The sequence below is a fragment of the Mixophyes fleayi genome, chromosome 11, assembly GCF_038048845.1.
Source record: "Mixophyes fleayi isolate aMixFle1 chromosome 11, aMixFle1.hap1, whole genome shotgun sequence".
In the NCBI taxonomy this organism is placed as follows: domain Eukaryota; kingdom Metazoa; phylum Chordata; class Amphibia; order Anura; family Limnodynastidae; genus Mixophyes; species Mixophyes fleayi.
Genome location: NC_134412.1, coordinates 90,122,383 through 90,141,757, shown reverse-complemented (window position 1 = coordinate 90,141,757; position 19,375 = coordinate 90,122,383). Strand labels below are relative to the sequence as shown.

General features: G+C 42.3%; 1 protein-coding gene across 3 annotated transcripts; it reads right to left on the bottom strand.

The window, feature by feature from the left end:
• Nucleotides 1-6,243: 6,243 nt before the first annotated feature.
• On the bottom strand, nt 6,244-13,116 carry TARDBP (TAR DNA binding protein). Of its 3 annotated transcripts, none has more exons than XM_075190187.1 (7): nt 12,893-13,116; nt 11,541-11,790; nt 10,524-10,687; nt 10,265-10,405; nt 8,695-8,799; nt 8,275-8,445; nt 6,244-7,905 (listed from the first exon to the last, which is right to left on the bottom strand). In XM_075190187.1, the coding sequence occupies exons 1-7, from the start codon at nt 12,932-12,934 to the stop codon at nt 7,375-7,377; spliced, it is 1,404 nt and encodes a 467-aa protein (XP_075046288.1). In that variant the 5' UTR covers nt 12,935-13,116; the 3' UTR covers nt 6,244-7,374. The 3 variants fall into 3 exon arrangements, with proteins under 3 accessions (XP_075046288.1, XP_075046289.1, XP_075046290.1); XM_075190188.1 differs by having other exon boundaries at nt 12,959-13,109; XM_075190189.1 differs by lacking the exon at nt 8,695-8,799 and having other exon boundaries at nt 12,893-13,106.
• Between the last annotated feature and the right edge of the window lie 6,259 nt (nt 13,117-19,375).

The following is a 19,375-nucleotide window of genomic DNA, read 5'->3' as shown; positions in this document are numbered from 1 at the left end:
AGATGAAGCTCTTACTTTAAGTCCTCGAAGGTTCCTAATTGAAACACAATTGTGCCCATGATGGCAAGAAAAGTTTAGAAAGGAACAGTTGAGCGGATACAAATGGTGGTAAAGACATCATATGATGAAACAGGTTCCTGTGTGATTTCACTTGTAACTCTGATGGACAAGAGTAATGTCTCCTAGAGATCTCATTTAACAGATCATTTAAACACTTTAGCTGCTGTCCAAGAGTTTGTCCACACTGACAAGTCCTGTATGAATGACTTCTTATATTCTATGTGATTAACTCACCAGAAATGTAAGAGCAGTGCTTTTATAATCTATTTAGAGACAGTGGTGTGGTATCATCATTACTTTATACACTTTGTCTCACAGGTGCTCACTAGTTTCTTTTTGCCAATTAGGATTATAATCAGTATATTAAATATCTGATTTCCAGGCCAACATATAAGTTGTGGGAGTTAAATCTGGTAGTCAGCATATGAAAATAATGCCTCATTGTTAACCCTTTATAAATGTTAATTTCTCTACAAAGGACTTCATAAAAGATGCCATAGCTTTTTGGGGTTGTGGACTGCCAGGAACAGAATTGTTTAAAATGGTTATAATGTAACCAGCTATTTATATAGCGCCACTGATTCCGCAGCACTGTACAGAGAACTCGCTCACAACAGTCCCTGCCCCATTGGAGCTTACAGTCTAAATTCTCTAACACATAGAGAGAGAGCCTAAGGTCAATTTAATAGCAGCCAATTAACCCTCCGGTATGTTTTTTAGAGTGTGGGAGGAAACTGGAGCACCCGGAGGAAACCCACGCAAAAAAACGGGGAGAACATACAAACTCCAGAAAGATAAGGCCATGGTCGGTAATCAAACTCATGACCCCAGTGCTGTGAGGCAGAAGTGCTAACCGCTAAGCCACTGTGCCATTATTTTAATGAACCCTCAAATTTCTGTTGTAACCCTGAGAATGACAAGAAACCTCTGGGGTTAAGACATTGTGGGCTGAATGATCTTCGTACATAACCTACATTTTTAAAACGATGACAGAACTTGAGCGTATGTACAGCTGTATTCAAATCCAGGCGGATCTCAAGATACGTTTCCATTTGAATCTGGGTATATGTACCCTCTGCATAAACATGTTAGACAGAACACAATGCAGGATACACACAATATAAAGTCCCATCAGAATGCATGCAACAAAAATATACATTTATATAAAAAAAATGAACAACTCGTAACACTATAATCATTAATAAAAATATGTTTTAAATAAGTGTTTTATCTTTTACATTAAATCCATAAATAATAGGAAGACGAAGCAAATTAGTGAGCAGCAGAGTGTTAACTAATTGAACCTGTGTGATCATATCTGGGAATACATGCCAGAGTCTCATTTGTGCCAATTGCACTCGCTGACTTGCAACATCTTCAGACATCTGGAACACCTTGCAAATGGCGGGAAAGTAAGGTAGGTGTCCGAATTTTATGTGAATGGTTGCCCTGGATGAAGTGGAAGATAGCAGCCTGTACTCTATGACCCTTTTGCATACCTATACTGGAAGGACCCAATCACTGTAGTGAGGCGCATTAGAGGAGCAGGGCCATTAGTGACTGGAGCATACCATCCAATAACGGAAGTCACGAATACATTGAATACAACTAAGAATATATTGCAGAGTTTAGTGACTTTTTAATTTTGGGCCTTATTTCTCAATATAAATTCTTTTCACCCATTATGGGGTTCATAATAGTAGGTGCTAGATCAGCAGCATAGGCACTCGTTTCATATTCCAATTGGGCTGTTGGAAAAACCACAATATCTAGATTTGTGTATTGCCATTTAAACGCTTACCATAGCCAATGTAGACAACAGGGGTGGTGAGGGACAACCTTGGTAAGTTCCTCTAAGAATACAGAGATTTATGCATTATAGAAAAACTTTACTTTAGTTAAAACATCAGAAAGGTATGGCCATCTGTCAGTCTCAAATGGTTTTTCAATATCTGTACATAGTAGGACAAATAGATGGGTCTTGCCAGAATTTGCTCTATCTATATGTACCAGATGCTGGCGACCAGGTAAAAATCCCCTTTGATCAAGGTGGATCAGTAATAGGCAAGTAATAGGGCTAAATACCTCGTGAAGTTTTAGGAAAAGATGGTTATATCTGTTTTGTTGATAGCAGTGCGCCTATAATTATTAGTGTGTGATCGCACACACGTCAACAAAAGAAAAGAGCAGTTATTTTATCTACCTTCACAACCTTTATAGCATCCACTGACTCGCTTGATGTGATCGAGGCATTTAATATTCTGTGAGTCTTTTGAGAGATGAATACCTGCAAAAATGTAATTAGGTTTAGGAACAGTAGCATTTTTCCACAACATATGAAAGTTAACATGTCCAGAGGATTAGCGGGTAGACACGACCTACAATTTAAAAAGGGTGGACCAAGTGACATCTAGCATAAACATCATCATCATCATCATTTATTTATATAGCGCCACTAATTCCGCAGTGCTGTACAGAGAACTCATTCACATCAGTCCCTGCCCCATTGGAGCTTACAGTCTAAATTCCCTACTATAGACACACACTCACACACAGAGACAGACAGACAGAGAGGGAGAGACTAGGGTCAATTTTTTGATTGCAGCCAATTACCATACTAGTATGTTTTTTTTTGGAGTGTGGGAGGAAACCGGAGCACCTGGAGGAAACCCACGCAAACACAGGGAGAACATACAAACTCCACACAGATAAGGCCATGGTCGGGAATCGAACTCATGACCCCAGTGCTGTGAGGCAAACGTGCTAACCACTAGGCCACTGTGCTGCCCCTAGTAATGCCAGCGTGCATCCAAACAACTTGCATAGAACACCTTAATGTTCTCCCTCTTTATTCAGTTTGCCCTTTACTAATTAAATTTACTCTCAACTGACCAGTAGATCTTTTATGCAGTTTCTCCAATGAGAGTTTAATAAACAGGACTGTCTCCTGTAAGCTGTAATTCTTCCTTTGGGAGCAGACATTAAGGAGCACTGCCTTAAGTGCAGCCAATAATGTTGACACTTGTAAATCCTCTGTGGTGATAAAAAAAAATCTAGCTTGTTAATTGTAGTAGAAATAAGTTTGGTCAGAAAATAAAGATTCTTTGAAGCGTCGATAGAGTTCTGAAAGCATTGGAGGTGGTGTTCTCAACAGGGGTATGGTCCGACTTAAGGAACATTTTTAGGGCTACTGGTCTTGCTATTATTCACAAATGGTATGATCTAAACGTGGTTTAATGGCCTTACTGAAAGAGCAAAGCAACATCAATTGTCCTGTGATCAGAGGCATGATTTCCTTAAACAAAAGGTAAAAAAATTCCATAGGACATGTAGAAAGGGAATAAATATTTAATTATTATTTGCCAGGTATTATTCACTGCTCTACTAAGACATTAACTTTTTCTTGCATCTTTGTATAAATTTGTTAAGAGCATACGGTCTTATATTTTCTAACAATAACACGATAGTCATTGCTTCTGAAAAAAACCCATTAACTTGGAAAATTGGGAACTGTAACATGGTGGAAAACCAGGACCAACTTGACCATCCAAAGTCCCACTCATGGTAGTACTAAGCCTCTCCGTTAATGCAAATCACTTAGCCAACATGTAAAGCTGGGTACATCTACACGGTTTTCGTCCAATAATCGTCTCAATCAGCCGACATATGACCGCTCGTTCAAAAGTCGGGTCAGTGTGTGTAGCGACACGATGGTCAATAGTCTGCCCAAATGGACGAGTGTCGCCTCATTTGGTTGGTCCTACCGTTTAATATTTTCGTTCCAATCTCATTTCCGTTCTGTAGTGTATATAAACTTCGGACCGATCCACGACAATCCTGCGATACTTCCTCGACCTGGGCAATCATTGCTCACGACAACATGGCTGTAAAAAGTCACTAAAGAGACGTCCGGTATTCCCTTTATCATCTTAAACAAGGCTAGTGTATATGCAGTCCATGGACTGAGCAATCAGACCATCGATCGCATGTAAAATCGATCGGCATAAAAAGTTGGTGGAAAATTCTGTACTGTGTACCCAGCTTAAGCCTCTACATCAGATAAAACCACAGCTAGAGGCTGCCTGCAGAGAGCCTCCGTGAGTGGTAACTGTGACCAATTTCGACTTTAGGATTAGAGGGCCGACTGAATCTGCATAATGTATTTTTATAACATCCCTGGGACAATAATCTGACACAGGGCTTTATGAATACTTTGGCAAATATTTCCTTATCCGGGAACTCCAAGTGCAGAGCAAGAGGAGTATACTGCAGCTTATATACCTTTCTCTTAACGACATTGTATTATCTCACCAAGCTATCATAACCCTGCCTTACTGTTAGCTTGATCTCCCAGTAGAGCTCCTTTATAAAATCACTCACCATAAATGCTTTTAATAAAGTTGCTGAACTAAGCTTTTTGCTTCTGATATGCGCTACGAACTTATGAATCATCCACCTAGTAACGTAAAACCCATGGAAAGCTGGGCTGAGATTTTTTTTGTGGATTCATGTGTTTTCCTTTGGTTGAATGTCTTACATTCACCTCGGAGTCTGTTGAAAAGTGTTGGTCCTACGTCTCCGGTCTAGGTCTGTTATTACTGTCATTGCATTAGGCGACTCTTCTACCCATTTATGACCCATGATTCACTAGGAAAATTATTACTTTATACTTTCATCTTTGATATATTTCTTCTGGAAAACATGAATTAAAAGTGGTGACCTAGAACACAAAATATTAGCGAACGATGGGATGCAACCTCTTTTGCTTTGATAGTGGAGCTCACACTCTCCATACAAAAGTGATTTACTTGAATAAATCTGTTCATACTTTGTAAGTCCAGCATTCCCCTGTCTCACACCTGCTTTTGTACCAGAAAAGGTTTGGTATAAACTTGTCTCTTTGACCGATACTTGTAAAATTACATTTTTCCCAGAAATTAATGTAAACTGTTAATTAATGTTTGTTTTTGCACTGGGGAGACTGGAGTCCTGGAGTTTATGAAAACATTTATCCATATCCTTTCATAGTTTCCATACTTCTCAATAAAAACTGTTAATATTGTCTTGGAAATACTTATACAGAGCTTCCTACAGAACTAAGGTCTCTAGAAAGATGCTGCAGCTATTCCAGATTTAACTGCAATCTCTGAAAACACTTTTCCATCTTTCTACCCATGGAGTCTTTTAAGGGGCCTTCATCCTCCAGTGGAATAGTATGGTTTTGCTGAGAGATTAGTTATCACTGCATTAACTTTCAGAATAAAATGACATCTTTCAGCTTTGTAAATAAGAGAACAGACCTGATACTTATCTATGAGTAGAATTTTTTTCTGCCAAGAGCCACGGACTACCTGGTTCCAAGGATCATCCACCTATATATTACTGTATTCCATCATCTACTCAAGGTAATCTGGATAAAGCCTTGTTTTTAATACTTCATTAGATGTGACTTAATCCATATAATGTAAGCTGCCAGAGATATGTGCACACAAATATAATCCAAAGAGCACCAATAAATTTTTTATATTGTGCACCACTCAAACAAATTACATTCTGCAAAATTATAGGGTCACCTGATATCTGTGACCATCTTCTAGGTTCTCTCCCCCTCAGGACTGACCGTCTTACTGTTATTGTGAGGACCATGTTTGCTAGGGTACAATCTCCACCTTTGTGGGGAGATGGCATGTTTTGTTTGTTTGTTTTTTTTTAAATGTTTAGTGAGTAATTCTGTAAAAATTAACACTAAAAACTTCCATTTTTCTATTACTTTAGCTAGCATCATTATTGGAGTCTGAGGACTAGGAGACCAGAAAACAAATGGATTTGGGGATATAAGAAAATGATATTACAGAAATGGTTTGTGATCTTATTAGTCATGTGAGTAATGCTAGTTTAATATGCTCATACACATACATGAGGAATAGTTGACCACCAGCATTTGGAGGATTTTGTACATCTTTTTTTTTATACGTTGGTTGAGAGACATCTGGTGGAAAGTTTGATAAAGCCTCAGGTATAGGAAACAGAACACCATACCTACACTTTGAAAGACGTAGGGGAAGTAATCCGTTGCGCACACTGAACATGGCAAGAGCCAATGGGTGAGGACAGAACAGATCATTGATTTGCTATAGATTGATCAAACAGTTTAATATAGTTAATCTTAAGAAAATAGACACCTTATTTAAATTGTTTTATTTAAGAATCCTACATTGACAGGTCTTGTAAAAAGCATCCAAACACAGAACACATGACTGCAGCAAACAGCATTCTTGTTATTACTTACAAACCAAAACAGTCCCAACACTCTAGAAACAGGAGCATTTCAGTTCACTCCAGAGCGTTCACCACCCACCCCCAACAGCATCAAATGCATTTCACAAGGACTCACATTGTCATTAACAGAAAAGAATGCACACCTCATACAGCATTCACAGCAGTAGACATTTTAAGGAGAGGGGAAACGTTTTTACACAAACCAATTTCAAACAATTGTGTCTTTTAGGCAGAAAAAGACCCAGTCTTCCATATGAACAAGTCCTTTGAATGCAAGAAACATTCGTACGTTACTGGCTCCCACTGCTCTCTGCACACGCTCACCATGGCCACTGGATTGAGACACATCGCCAACTTTTAAAAAAAATATTCCCATAATGCACCACCAGGTCACGCGCTCTGCTCTGGTTCTCGCTCATACCCAAGCCTCTCATTCCTTGGTACCACCAATCCCACAGTTCAAACAGCCTTCTGGTTCCACCTCACAGCCGTGCGTTCAAAAAGCGCTGGTACGAGTTCCACGAAATATAGTGGATAAAAATGGATCACCCACCGTCTTAAGAATCACTGTGCAGCAGAAGATTTCTTGATGGGAAATATATGTAGGTGTGATCCAGGGCAGGATATTTACAGAACTGCTTACAAGTGCCAGGTCCCAGAGACAAAGGTGAGGAGCAGAGATCAGTTGTTGAAGCAGTGAACACAATAAGGGAAGGAAGACTGTGCTAAACAAGATGTGATTCTTTTACAATCAAGAAAAAACAAAAACAAGTTTAAATTAATAATTGGGTTACAATAAACTGATGGCAAGTGGTTTTCTTCAACATGCAGCTTGAGTTCAAAGACTACAACACATTACATGCCTTTGCCCGTTTCACCTATGTTCCTTCATAGAGGATATACAGCTGAACCAACTGCAGGCTTGAAGAAAACCTTGGGAAAGTTTTTGCAAATTTATTTTACAATGTACTTACCATAAAATTAGGAAATGTTTATTTACCCAGTCACCCAATACATATAATAAACCTATAACATCTACATGCCCCAGCCAGAGGACTTTGATTCCATGCTTGAGCTGAAACCCCCATTGAACCCAGTACCAGACCCAGCATTTGGAGAACCCCAGCCTATAGCCCCAGAGTTCGAGCCGTAGGAGTTACTTGCTGAACCAAAGCCCTGTGACTGATCTCTTGGCTGGTTTCCTTGGCCCTGGTTGCTAGCTTGTGGCCCTGGCTGGTTCTGCTGACTAGCAAGCATACCCATCATGCCCCAGCTGCTCTGTAAAGCTGCTTGAGCAGCAGCCATCATTGCTGGGTTAATGCTAAATGCCCCAAAATTCATACCTCCTCCACCACCGCCTCCCCCCATGTTACTAGGCTGGTTATTACCAAGTCCACCACTGTTTGGCCTGTTGCCAGGATACCCCTGACTCCCAAAGTTCGCTCCTGGGAACCTCCCACCTCTCTCTAAAGGGATCCTATTACTATTTTGTTTGGGTTCTGCTGTAGATACATGGACACTGACTCCTTTGATGATGAGATCTTCTCCACAGAGTGATTGTGCCACCTGTAATATACAAAAAAAGGGACACTGTAAAAAGGCATTACAAGTCCACAACCAGATTACTAAGCCAGCAAACTGCTAATCTATGCATGTCCAGCTCAGCTCACTTGTAAGGTTCATGGGAACACCCTAGCAGAAACATGAACCCTTGTTATATATATTCTGTATAAACGAACTAGAGTTCTTATTAATGCCAACAAGGTATCTTTGATCAACTTGTTTGGCAGAGGTATTTAACTACAGAATTGTGAAGTGGCTGGATAACACAAGATTCACCAATGTAACACGCAACAGAGTGCCACACCAACTGTAGTACAGCCTGCATATCCACTACTAAAAGCTCCACAATAGAAGTTTTAAAGCCAGACTTACCTGGTCATCAGCAAACGTTACAAAGGCAAACGCTCTGAATGGCTTTGGGATAAACACATCCACAACCTCTCCGTATTGCGTGAAGAATTGACGAAGCTCTTCTATGGTCATGTCCTCCGTGCAACGGCCAACAAACACCTTCCGGCTGCGCATTGGTTCGTCAGGGCTTTGCTGTTTTAGAGAAAGCCACAGTTAGTGCAGTGGTTAAAATACAACTATACATTCATGAGTATGCAGCTTATAAGTTAAAGGTATTAAGACATCACTGAATCCTAGTAGGCTTGGGCGATAGTCATTGTGGAATATGTGTTAATTTGTGATACATCATACTATCAATTTAGTAGAAAGAAAAGATGTACAACAAAAATAAAAACTCTAACATGACTCCATCCCACACCCCCTTTCCAGCAGTTTTCTTACCTCCACTTGAGAATGCGACTCCTCTCTAAAGCAGTGTCGCGGCATCATTACATCACGGGACGACTGCGACGCTAAAAAAAGCTGCGGCTCTGCAGTCCAGTAATACTGCGGTAATACAAAGATAGCCATATCGCCTTACCATTATTTTTTTTATTACCGCGGTATTACTATAATACTGGTATATTGCCCATTCCTAGTGAAACTGCATGCTCATGAATACTGGCTCAGTCCACAGAGTGGCCGACTCCACTATGGAGAGATGACAGGTACACTAGTGTGAAGGCATATTTACTTCTAAAATGAACTGCATTTTACAGCTAGCTGCAATGTTCTCTTTAAACAGGAATTGGTAATGGGATTGTTTAACATTGACTGGTACCAACATAAGCACTAGCTTAACAGGCCACTAAACATAAACACAGCTTTGTTATAGAAATATAAGCCATCGTTAGCCATTTAGAACCTCCCCTAGCTTGGCTCTCCACGTCATGGTAGTTGAACCCAGGGGGCAGAATGGTTTTCAACTAGAACTGCTGCATCGGGTCTACTATGTGGAGAGCAGAACAGCACTGAAGTTGATCCGAGATCCCAGCACCTATCTAAATACAGCAAATGGTGGTGTTACCAGAGAACTGTACCAGCATATCATTAATGGGAAGGGAGGATCATTAAAGTGAAGACACCCTTCAATTAGCAATAGCTTAACTGCAAGTTTTATTAATGCCACCTATGTAGTCTCATTCACAGAAATGGTTACACTGAGCTGTCAAAACATATCCTATGTATTACTAACACACTAAACAGTTGATCAGTTAATACAGAGCTGGGTTTCTGGGCAACAGGTGGACTAACTGCTGTGTCAGTCTGTTAGTATGTAATTAAGGCATAATTAGAGATGTTGCAGGATTATAAATTCAAAAGGTATGCATTTAGTTTCAGTATGTTACATTTAAACATCCAGTTACACACCTGTTCTGACAAGCTTCTGAAACACAAGATAATGGCAATAAAACCAATAGTGAAGGGGGAGGTGTTTCCTCAATAAACAGATTGAACCCCATTGCAAGACACTGCAGCTAGAGTCTCTGCTTTATCTTTAAGAAACTAAAAAAGTTACAATTTTTTTTTTTACATATGCGAATATCTTATGGAGACACTAAACTGGCAGATTAACCAGTTTTAAAAATTCCATAGCAATTTGAATTGTTGCAACATCACTGCCCCCGTTTCATTAACCAATACACACCATACATTTCTGCAAAGTGTTCTAAGTCATTGCTCCACTTAGGGAAGCACCTCCCCCCTAACACAGCAGCCTGCTGCAGAGGAGTCAAAACATGGCAGACATTTAAACACTCCAATTATATAATGTATATCTAAGCAATAGAGCCACTGATACAATGCAAATAAGTTTTGTTGTCCTAAACAATTTAATGTTGGTACTTTAACTTTTAAACAAGCATGTTATTCTTTACAAATCTCAAACTGTACTGTTAAAAGATTCTAACATTTAGAATCTAAATCTCCATAACACATAATTTTAACATAATATACGTGTAGATGAATGTACCTTGGAATTTGGTAGTTTACAGTCACACCATCTCCCATCTATCATGTGGCGCTGGGACATCACTTTCACTTGTGTTTCATAGTCCGTAAAGCGCACAAATCCAAAGCCTTTGGAATGTCCTGTCTTGGCATCTTTTTTAACCTGCAAATAAATAAGTAAAGCATGAAGTGATGCCAATTGAAGTGTTTAGAGCTGCAGATTGTATAATCTAGAACGGTTTTACAGTAGTTGCCTGCACACATTAGATAAATAGCAGTACCTGGACCATAATGACTTCTCCAAATGTGCTGAAATAATCCTTCAGATCCTGCTCAGTTGTTTTCCAAGGAAGCCCCAGCACGATGAGATCAGAGGTTTTAGTTACAGCACGCTTTATTTTAACAGCAGAAGAAGCGTCAGTTTCATCCATCTTTCTTTTGTTATCTAATGAGTGTAAAAAAAAAGTTAAAAAAAGTTTTAATACATTAATAGAAAATTAAGGCTCCACATCATGGTGCTCAGCCATATATAGCTGCTCCCAGAGTGACAAGAGCAACCATTAGGTTAATCATTATCAATGTTAGAAAGACTTATTCTAAGCAGCACATCATGTAGAAACGGCAAATATCAAAATGGCATTCAATAAAAAACATAGTTGCAAGCACCAGTGCCAACAGAACATTCAGATATGTGGTAAGTTGATGCGGGAGCCTTTCAGTAACTATTGGGAAGAGTCGACAACTACTTGTACCCTGCTAATTAAAGGAACTTTTATATAGCAATATACCATAAATATAACCACAGTATGTGATTAAACAGAATCACGTTGTACTGTGTAGGACCACTCACATGACCAGGTGTGCATTCAGGTCAATATGGGAAAAAAACTTTAAGGACAACATGATATACAAAATCATCTTTCTCCAAACTGATCATTTAGATATCTAGGTGTGTAGTATTTACATATTTCAGCTTATGGATGGTAGTCATGCAAGTTTTAAAAACTGTTGCTGCGACTGATGCCAATGTGGCTTAAAAGTACAGAGGAATGGGCTCTAACATTTGAGCTTGAAGTTTGTTAGCCAGATGGCAATAACCACTCTTGTGCTATAGTAGGAGTTAAAGTCATGAGTTGTACCAAACAAGCGGGACTGTACTAAAAAGCCTGATTGCACAAGTTTCCACATTAAAGCATACAGTATTTATAGGCATTCTGAATAGTCATGCATTAGTGGGTAGGTTAGGAAACCCATAAGCCTACTGATTTTGTACAAGGTATTGCATAACCAGTCCTCACCTTTTGGGTAGTTTACAACATAAACTAGATTGCCCCATCCAGTCTCTGGCGCATGGAGAATTCCTTCGACCAGTCTAACTCCACGCATACATTGATTCACTGGATTCCTGTATCTAAGGCCACAGGCACCAGGGAACTGCGCAGTTACAGTTGACAGTAGGACTGTACCATCATCCTCAGATGGAATCTCCATCGGCTCCTCGTTCTCATCCTCCGCCACACGAATATATTCCATCTCCATAGCTGCAAACTAAGGGTGGGAAGTTAGAAAACAAGATATGGCTCATTAGTAACAAATCGTGCAAGTTATTTCTTATGATTCCTGTACTGTTTAGAATGAGAACAATTTCAAATCAAGAGTTTAAATATACAGCTCTCCATTCATGCAAATAGGGCTTACTACTAAGTATATGCAACCATCATAAGTGTTACCATTAGGTACTGTCCATAAATGGATTATCACATCTACAGCAGGAAGTGCATAAATAGGTCACAAATAGCCTACACAGAACAGAAGATACACCCTCCTTAACTTCCCAAAGATTAATAAAAGTTTAGACCTTACTTTCCCTGTACAAAAAGAATTGCATGTTGCAGAGATAAAACTCTAGCTACCCAAAGTTCTCAAATCTGCCGTAAAGTCATCATCGACTTTACCACCTAATATTCCCCAAAGTACTATGTCGATTCCTCTTCTGTGAGATCATAGTCCACCTCGAGTACCAGAGACATAGGGCCTGATCCATTAAGGATCTTAAATTAAGAGGTATCTTATTTCAGTCTCCTGGACAAAACCATGTTACATTGCAAAGGGGTGCAAATTAGTGTTCTGTTTTGCACATAAGTTAAATACTGCCTGTTTTTTCATGTAACACACAAATACTTGATAGCTTAGTTGTACACTGAAATTTAAAGTTGATATTTGTGTGCTACATGAAAAAACAGTCAGTATTTAACTTATGTGCAAAACAGAATACTAGTTTGCCCCCTTACATTCTAACATGGTTTTGTCCAGTAGACTGAAGTAAGAAACTTCTTCATTTCAGATCCTTAATGAATCAGGCCCATAAAACCAACTTTGGAGGATGCATGACATTAATAGAAAGGTTTTAAACAGAGTTGGGGGTAAACGCTCTGCATAAGGCTCGCAGTGCATGCCGGGAGTTGTAGTTCCGCGGCAGCCTCACAGCCACGTGCCGCCAGCTCCTGGTCTAGTTACGGACTACAGAGGGAAGAACGAAGTGAACGCTCCCCGCAGCGCCCAGTACGGTGTACCGAGCTGTAACCCAATCCCTATACATAAGGGGGGGGCCTATAAGCTAAACAGAACAGAGGCCTAGACCTAGGCCTACCGTTGATGCACCCGTCCGAGTCAGGCCTTGCGGGCTCCACATAACGTCGAGCGGTAGAACACTCACTTGCTCCAGGATACAGTGGACAGGAAGAACCAAAACGCTTCAAGAACGGACGTCAGACCGCGGACCACCGACAAGCTCAACTCTATCACCCCCGGCTTTACCAACAACACCTCACACTGTCCGTCACAAAATGGCGCCCGCGTCTTCTCCTCAGCCGCTCATCAACGGCTGCGCCCTACCACTTCCCGAGCGGAGGGGTGCGCGTGATATTCAACCCGAGACGGCTGGCTTTATTTATCCTTTCTGCTGCACATAATAGCTTTGCTCGTCAATTAAAATCGATCATCAACAACTGATAGTGTAGGAGTTCTATGTTGTTTTCTTTAAAAGGCAGGTAAAGGAGAGTCGAAGCGAGAAGAACACCCCCTGGGTGAAAGAAAGTGGTAGAGGCCAAGTCTGCGGCGGACCAGTGCGCATGCGCGGTCGTGAAACCGCCTGTTTTGGCCTATATACTCCCAGACAAAGAGTGAGCTGGGCGGGTGTCTGAGCTTCCTGCTGCTCCTGTGTGTTACTATGTGCTCAGTAGTGACAACACAACACGTTTCACAATAAGCCCCCACCTCAATAAACAATGCTTTGTATGCTGTGTGATAACTAAGTAGTACATTTCTTGCCTTAATTTGGAAAACAGTAATGCAAATGGTACTGGGTAAAACTAGTGCAGAAATAACGCAAACATATATATATTTTTTTTTTACACACACATATACAGTGCTTTTTTTTGTAAGAGAAAAGGTGCCGGAACTCATTATGTAGTCAATCACTACACACATCATCGCCATTTATTTATATAGCACCACTAATTCCGCAGCGCTGTACAGAGAACTCACTCACATCAGTCCTTGCCACATGGGAGCTTACAGTCTAAATTCCCTAACACACACACACACTAGGGTCAATTTAATAGCAGCCAATTAACCTACTAGTATGTTTTTTGGAGTGTGGGAGGAAACCGGAGCACCCGGAGGAAACCCACACAAACATGGGGATAACATACAAACTCCTCACAGATAAGGCCATGGTTGGGAATTGAACTCATGACCCCAGCGCTGTGAGGCAGAAGTGCTAACCACTGAGCCACCGTGCTGAACCACACATATCAGTTGTGTAACGAAACAACGGTCACCGTCCACAGTAAGCTCTCAGCACACGACCAATCACAAGCTGAACAGCACCACAAGCCGAGCAGTGCCATCACAACCAGCACGGGCGAAGTACGCATGCATCGGACTGGACACACAGCGGTTTAATGATTTTGCCGCCGACCTGCTACGCTCGACAGGGTGATTCAAGTCCACATGGACCAAACATCAAATGTTCAAAAGTTACTTTAAAAACTTGGAATGTCCGTTGAAAAAGGTGCCGGAACTCAGTTCCGTGAGTTCTATGACAAAAAAAGCACTATATATATATATATATATATATATATATATATATATACAAGTTAACCCATGCATGATACTCATGCATTCTAGTCAAATCAAGATACTTAAGGTCTTAAAAAGGTTCTTGTCATGCATTTAGGCCTAGCCCAGGCCTCCTCAGGGGAAGATCGTTACTTCCCCACGCAAGCGCCCTTTTTAATGTGTGTTCATGAGGTAAAATTACCTCACGAAAATGAGTTTGACCCCTCAACTCGTAAATTTAGCCTTTACTACCCCTCCCATGGGGGGAAGGGGGGATGATGGAAGTTAACTGACTTGACTATTCTAATTTTTTTGTCAAATAATGTCAGTATACCAAATTTCAGGTCAATTGGATGAGCCCTTTCTGAGAAAATAGTTTTTTCCACACATACACACACACACACTAACGCACGCCTCTACACATGTGTGTTCATGAGGTAAAATTACCTCACGAAAATGAGTTTGAGTCCTACCAAATTTCAGCCCTTTTTGAATTTTTTTCCCCACACACACTAAGAATTTAGTAGGTCAGTGTATATCTCTGCCCAGCAGGTGGCGCTGCAACTTGGTTTTTTTTTTTCCCACACAGACAGACGCCACTAAGCATTTATATATTAGATATATATATATATATATATATATATATATATATATATATATATATTTATATACACTGATCAACCACAACATTAAAACCACTGATTAAGTGAATAACTTTGATCATCTGGTTACAATGGCACCTGTAATGGGGTTGTATATATTAGGCAGCAAATGAACAGTCAGTTCTTGAAGTTGATGTGTTGGATGCTGGAAAAATGGGCAAACGTAAGGATTTGAGCAACTTTGACAAGGGCAAAATGGTGATGGCTAGACGGCTGGGTCAGAGCATCTACAAAATGCAGTGGTAAGTACCTACCAAACGTGGTATAACGAAGGGCAACCAGTGAACCGGTAATAGGGTTATGGGCGCCCAAGGCTCCTTGATGCGCGAAGGCTAGCCCGTCTGGTCCAATCCTACATGAGAGCTACTGTAGTACAAATTGCTGAAAAAGTTAATGCTGGTTATGATAGAAAGGTCAAAAGAAGAGAAAATGTCAGGCGCCGCCTGTAGATCGGGACGGAGGTCCCGCTGTGCTGCTCGGGGCGCCTGGTTGCCTAGCAACCAGACGCGTCACTTCCGCCCCGCTCGGCCACCCGGCTACTACACTGTAAGCGTTCCCGTTGCTAGGCAGCGCTACAGCGCTAATATGATGACAGCGCTGCAGCACTGAAGCTGATTGGGCATCAGATGTATTTAAGTCTCCCATGGTCCCACCTCCAGTGGTCCTCCTGTCCTCCAGCGTTTCTAGTGTGTTCCTGTGATTGCCCATTTCCTGACCTTTGCCTGTCTCCTGATTATTTGCCGTTTGCCTGTGACCCTTGTGACCCAGATTGCCTTGACTACTCTTTGGATCTCCCTTTTGTTCCTCGCTGTCTGAACGTTACCGACCCGGCTAGACTTATCACCCCTTCGGATTCTCCTCGTGTACCTGCATTACCTGCACCATTGCCGAACCGGTCTGGCTGACATTCCTCTCGTGCTTCGCTATCTGACTCGTGGAAGGACCGCGACCTGCGTGTTCCCTGCAGCTGAGTCCATACCTCCTTGCGGGCGTCCCTGGTGAATACCAGAGGCACGTTAGACTCCGCACCTTCCTCCGAGTAGTGCCAACGATAGCAGGTACGCTATACTCAGTCGTGACAGAAAATGTGTATATATCAGGCAATCAATGACTTAATTTGTTTGTAATAAATAAAATATGCATCCCCCGGGGAGGGACCAGCCACCATCTATATTGGCCGCAGATCCTTCAATCCGTCCCTCCTCCCACTCAGTGATAGGCCAAACATTTGGCCTATCACTGAGAGCTCTTGTGTCACATGGGACGCGCACCACGTGATAGGTCCCGACCCATGTCTGAAGACTGCAGAGCGCGCGGCGCTGATGGAGAAAGGTAAGTGCGGTCGGGTGGGGCGGGGGTGTATATTAATATAGTGTGTGAGTGTGTGTGTGTAGTATACTGTGTGTGAGTGAGCGGCCAGTGCATTGTGTGTGTGTGAGAGTGAGGGGCCAGTGTATTGTGTGTGTATTGCTATTTTATTTGGGTTGTGATGATGGGGAAATTTAATTTAATAGTGGGGCCTATGAAGTTATGATGGGGTGATTGGACCTTTGATTTAATGCTGGGATGGTTTGGGATCTATTAATTGAATGTGGCGCTGTTTGGGGAAAATGAGGTCTATTTATTAAAAAGTGATTATGAATGATTTAATGCCTGGGATGGTTGTGGGAAATCGTTATATTTATTAAACGTAAATGCTATTTAATTTATAAATGGTATAATTATTGTGGTCATTAAGACCATTGGGTGTCAAACTCCCCATTAGGAAAATATTCCTCGTCTCCCTTTTTAAAAGATCTTGTTGGAGATTACCCCTCTTATGCCCATGTTAACCTGTTCCATAGCATAGGCCTTCAGGAATTTGGGGTCTCCATTATGATGTTGAAGGAAATGTCGAGCAACTGTAGTAAATTGCTTAAAGTTGTTCCTGTCTCTTTCAGCATTCATTATCTTACTTACATGTTCTAAGTTGCGTTTCTTAAATGGTCTGCTTGTCATGCCAATATAATTCATACTTGGCTACTCTCAGTAGGTGACGTCCGGAAGAGGGGCGTGACTAATGGGCAGGAGGGGGCGGGGCGCCTCGAGTTGCGTCATTTTGGCCCCGCCCCCACGAGTAAAATGATGTTCGGTCGCGGTGGGGGGGGGGGCCAAAATGACGCTATTCTCTGTGAATCGCGTCATTTTGAACAAAGGAATCCCGAGATGCGGGAGAAATGCCAGCTCTCGCGGAAGCCCGGGAGACTGCCCTGAATTTCGGGAGTCTCCTGGACTTTCCGGGAGAGTTGGCAAGTATGATCTAATTAAATTTACACGGACATGACAAGCAATATATAACTTTCAGGGGAATCACAATTCAAAAATTCCCTGATAATCCATCATGTATTGACATGCTTTACAACGACCGCGTCCATAAAATCCAGTTGGTCTATTGCAGTGTTAGCTAACCTGTGACACTCCAGGTGTTGTGAAACTACAAGTCCCAGCATACCCTTCCAGCAATAAACTGCTATATATTGGCAAAGTATGTTGGGACTTGTAGTTTCATAAACACCTGGAGTGTCACAGGTTAGCCAACACTGGTCTATTGTTAGTCGTAATTTTTTCAGGAGATTTTATCTTCCAGTACCCTTCTCAGATCTTCATCCATAAGCAGGATATTCCTCTCTGTCTGTCTGTCTCCCTCTCTGTCCAGTGGCGCACGCAGGGGGGGTTTCTGAGTCTCTAGAAACCCCCCCCTGCGCTAACTAATTGGCCACTGTCCTATACAGCAGCCGTGGCGCTGTCAAAGAAGCGTCCGCGGCAGTGCTGTATTGTATACAGCACCGCCGCAGACGCCAGAGCCGTAACGAGGCCGGTGCGGGCGGTGCCGCCGCCCCGGGCGCAGTCCCAAGGGGGCGCAATGGCCGCCCGCACCTGCCTCTGTGTGAGGAGTGAAAAAAAATAAAAATTAAACAGACCTCAGATTCAGATTGCCGGCCGCCCGGCGCATCCAAAATGGCGGCCGGCACCCGGCTCCACCCCCTTCTGAACTCTGCCCTCTGCCTCAGCGTCTGATGTCATGACGTTGCTAGGCAGCAGAGGAGCAGAGAACCAGAGAGGAGCCAGGCAGCGACGGCTGGACAGGAAGAAAGAGGAAAAAGGTAAGTTTCAAAGCAGGGGAAAGGGGATGTGTGTTGCCATTATGGAGGGAGGGGGGGGGATGTGAGCTTCTATTATGGAGGGAGGGGGGGGGATGTGAGCTGCTATTATGGAGGGAGGGGAGGGGGGGGATGTGAGCTGCTATTATGGAGGGAGGGGAGGGGGGGGATGTGAGCTGCTATTATGGAGGGGAGGGGGGGATGTGAGCTGCTATTATGGAGGGAGGGGAGGGGGGGGGATGTGAGCTGCTATTATGGAGGGAGGGGAGGGGGGGGATGTGAGCTGCTATTATGGAGGGGAGGGGAGGGGGGGATGTGAGCTGCTATTATGGAGGGAGGTGGGCATGTGAGTTACTATTATGGAGGGAGGGGAGCATGTAAGCTGCTATTATGGAGGGAGGGGAGGGGAGAGGGGCATGTAAGCTGCTATTATGGAGGGAGGGGATGTGAGCTGCTATTAAGGAGGGGGGATGTGAGCTGCTATTAGGGAGGGAGGGTGTGCTGCTATTATGGAGGGGAGGAATGTGTGCTGCATCTTGCTATTATGGAGGGGGGATGCTGCTATGCTTTATGAGGGAAGGGGGGGGTATGCTGCCATAATGTGTGAGGGAAGGGGGGGATGTATTAATGTGTGATATGAGGGTAGGGAGGTTAGGTGTCTTAGTACATGGGTGGGAGGTAGGCTATTAATTTAATGGTGACGTTTAGGTGGGGGCTAATTATTTAATGGGTACTATTTTATTTGTGGGGTGCTGGTGGGTCAATTAAATTTATTGTTGGGGCCTTTTAATTTAATGGTAGGGTCTATTTCAGGTTAGGTATTTATCTGTTTTGCAGTCACAAGAATGCTCTCTGTATTGTATGGTGGTCATAGGAATGCTCTCTGTATAGTATGGCAGTCATAGGAATGCTCTCTGTATAGTATGGCGGTCATAGGAATGCTCTCTGTATTGTATGGCGGTCATAGGAATGCTCTCTGTATAGTATAGCGGTCATAGGAATGCTCTCTGTATAGTATGGCAGTCATAGGAATGCTCTCTGTATAGTATGGCGGTCATAGGAATGCTCTCTGTATAGTATGGCGGTCATAGGAATGCTCTCTGTATTGTATGGCGGTCATAGGAATGCTCTCTGTATAGTATAGCGGTCATAGGAATGCTCTCTGTATTGTATGGCGGTCATAGGAATGCTCTCTGTATAGTATAGCGG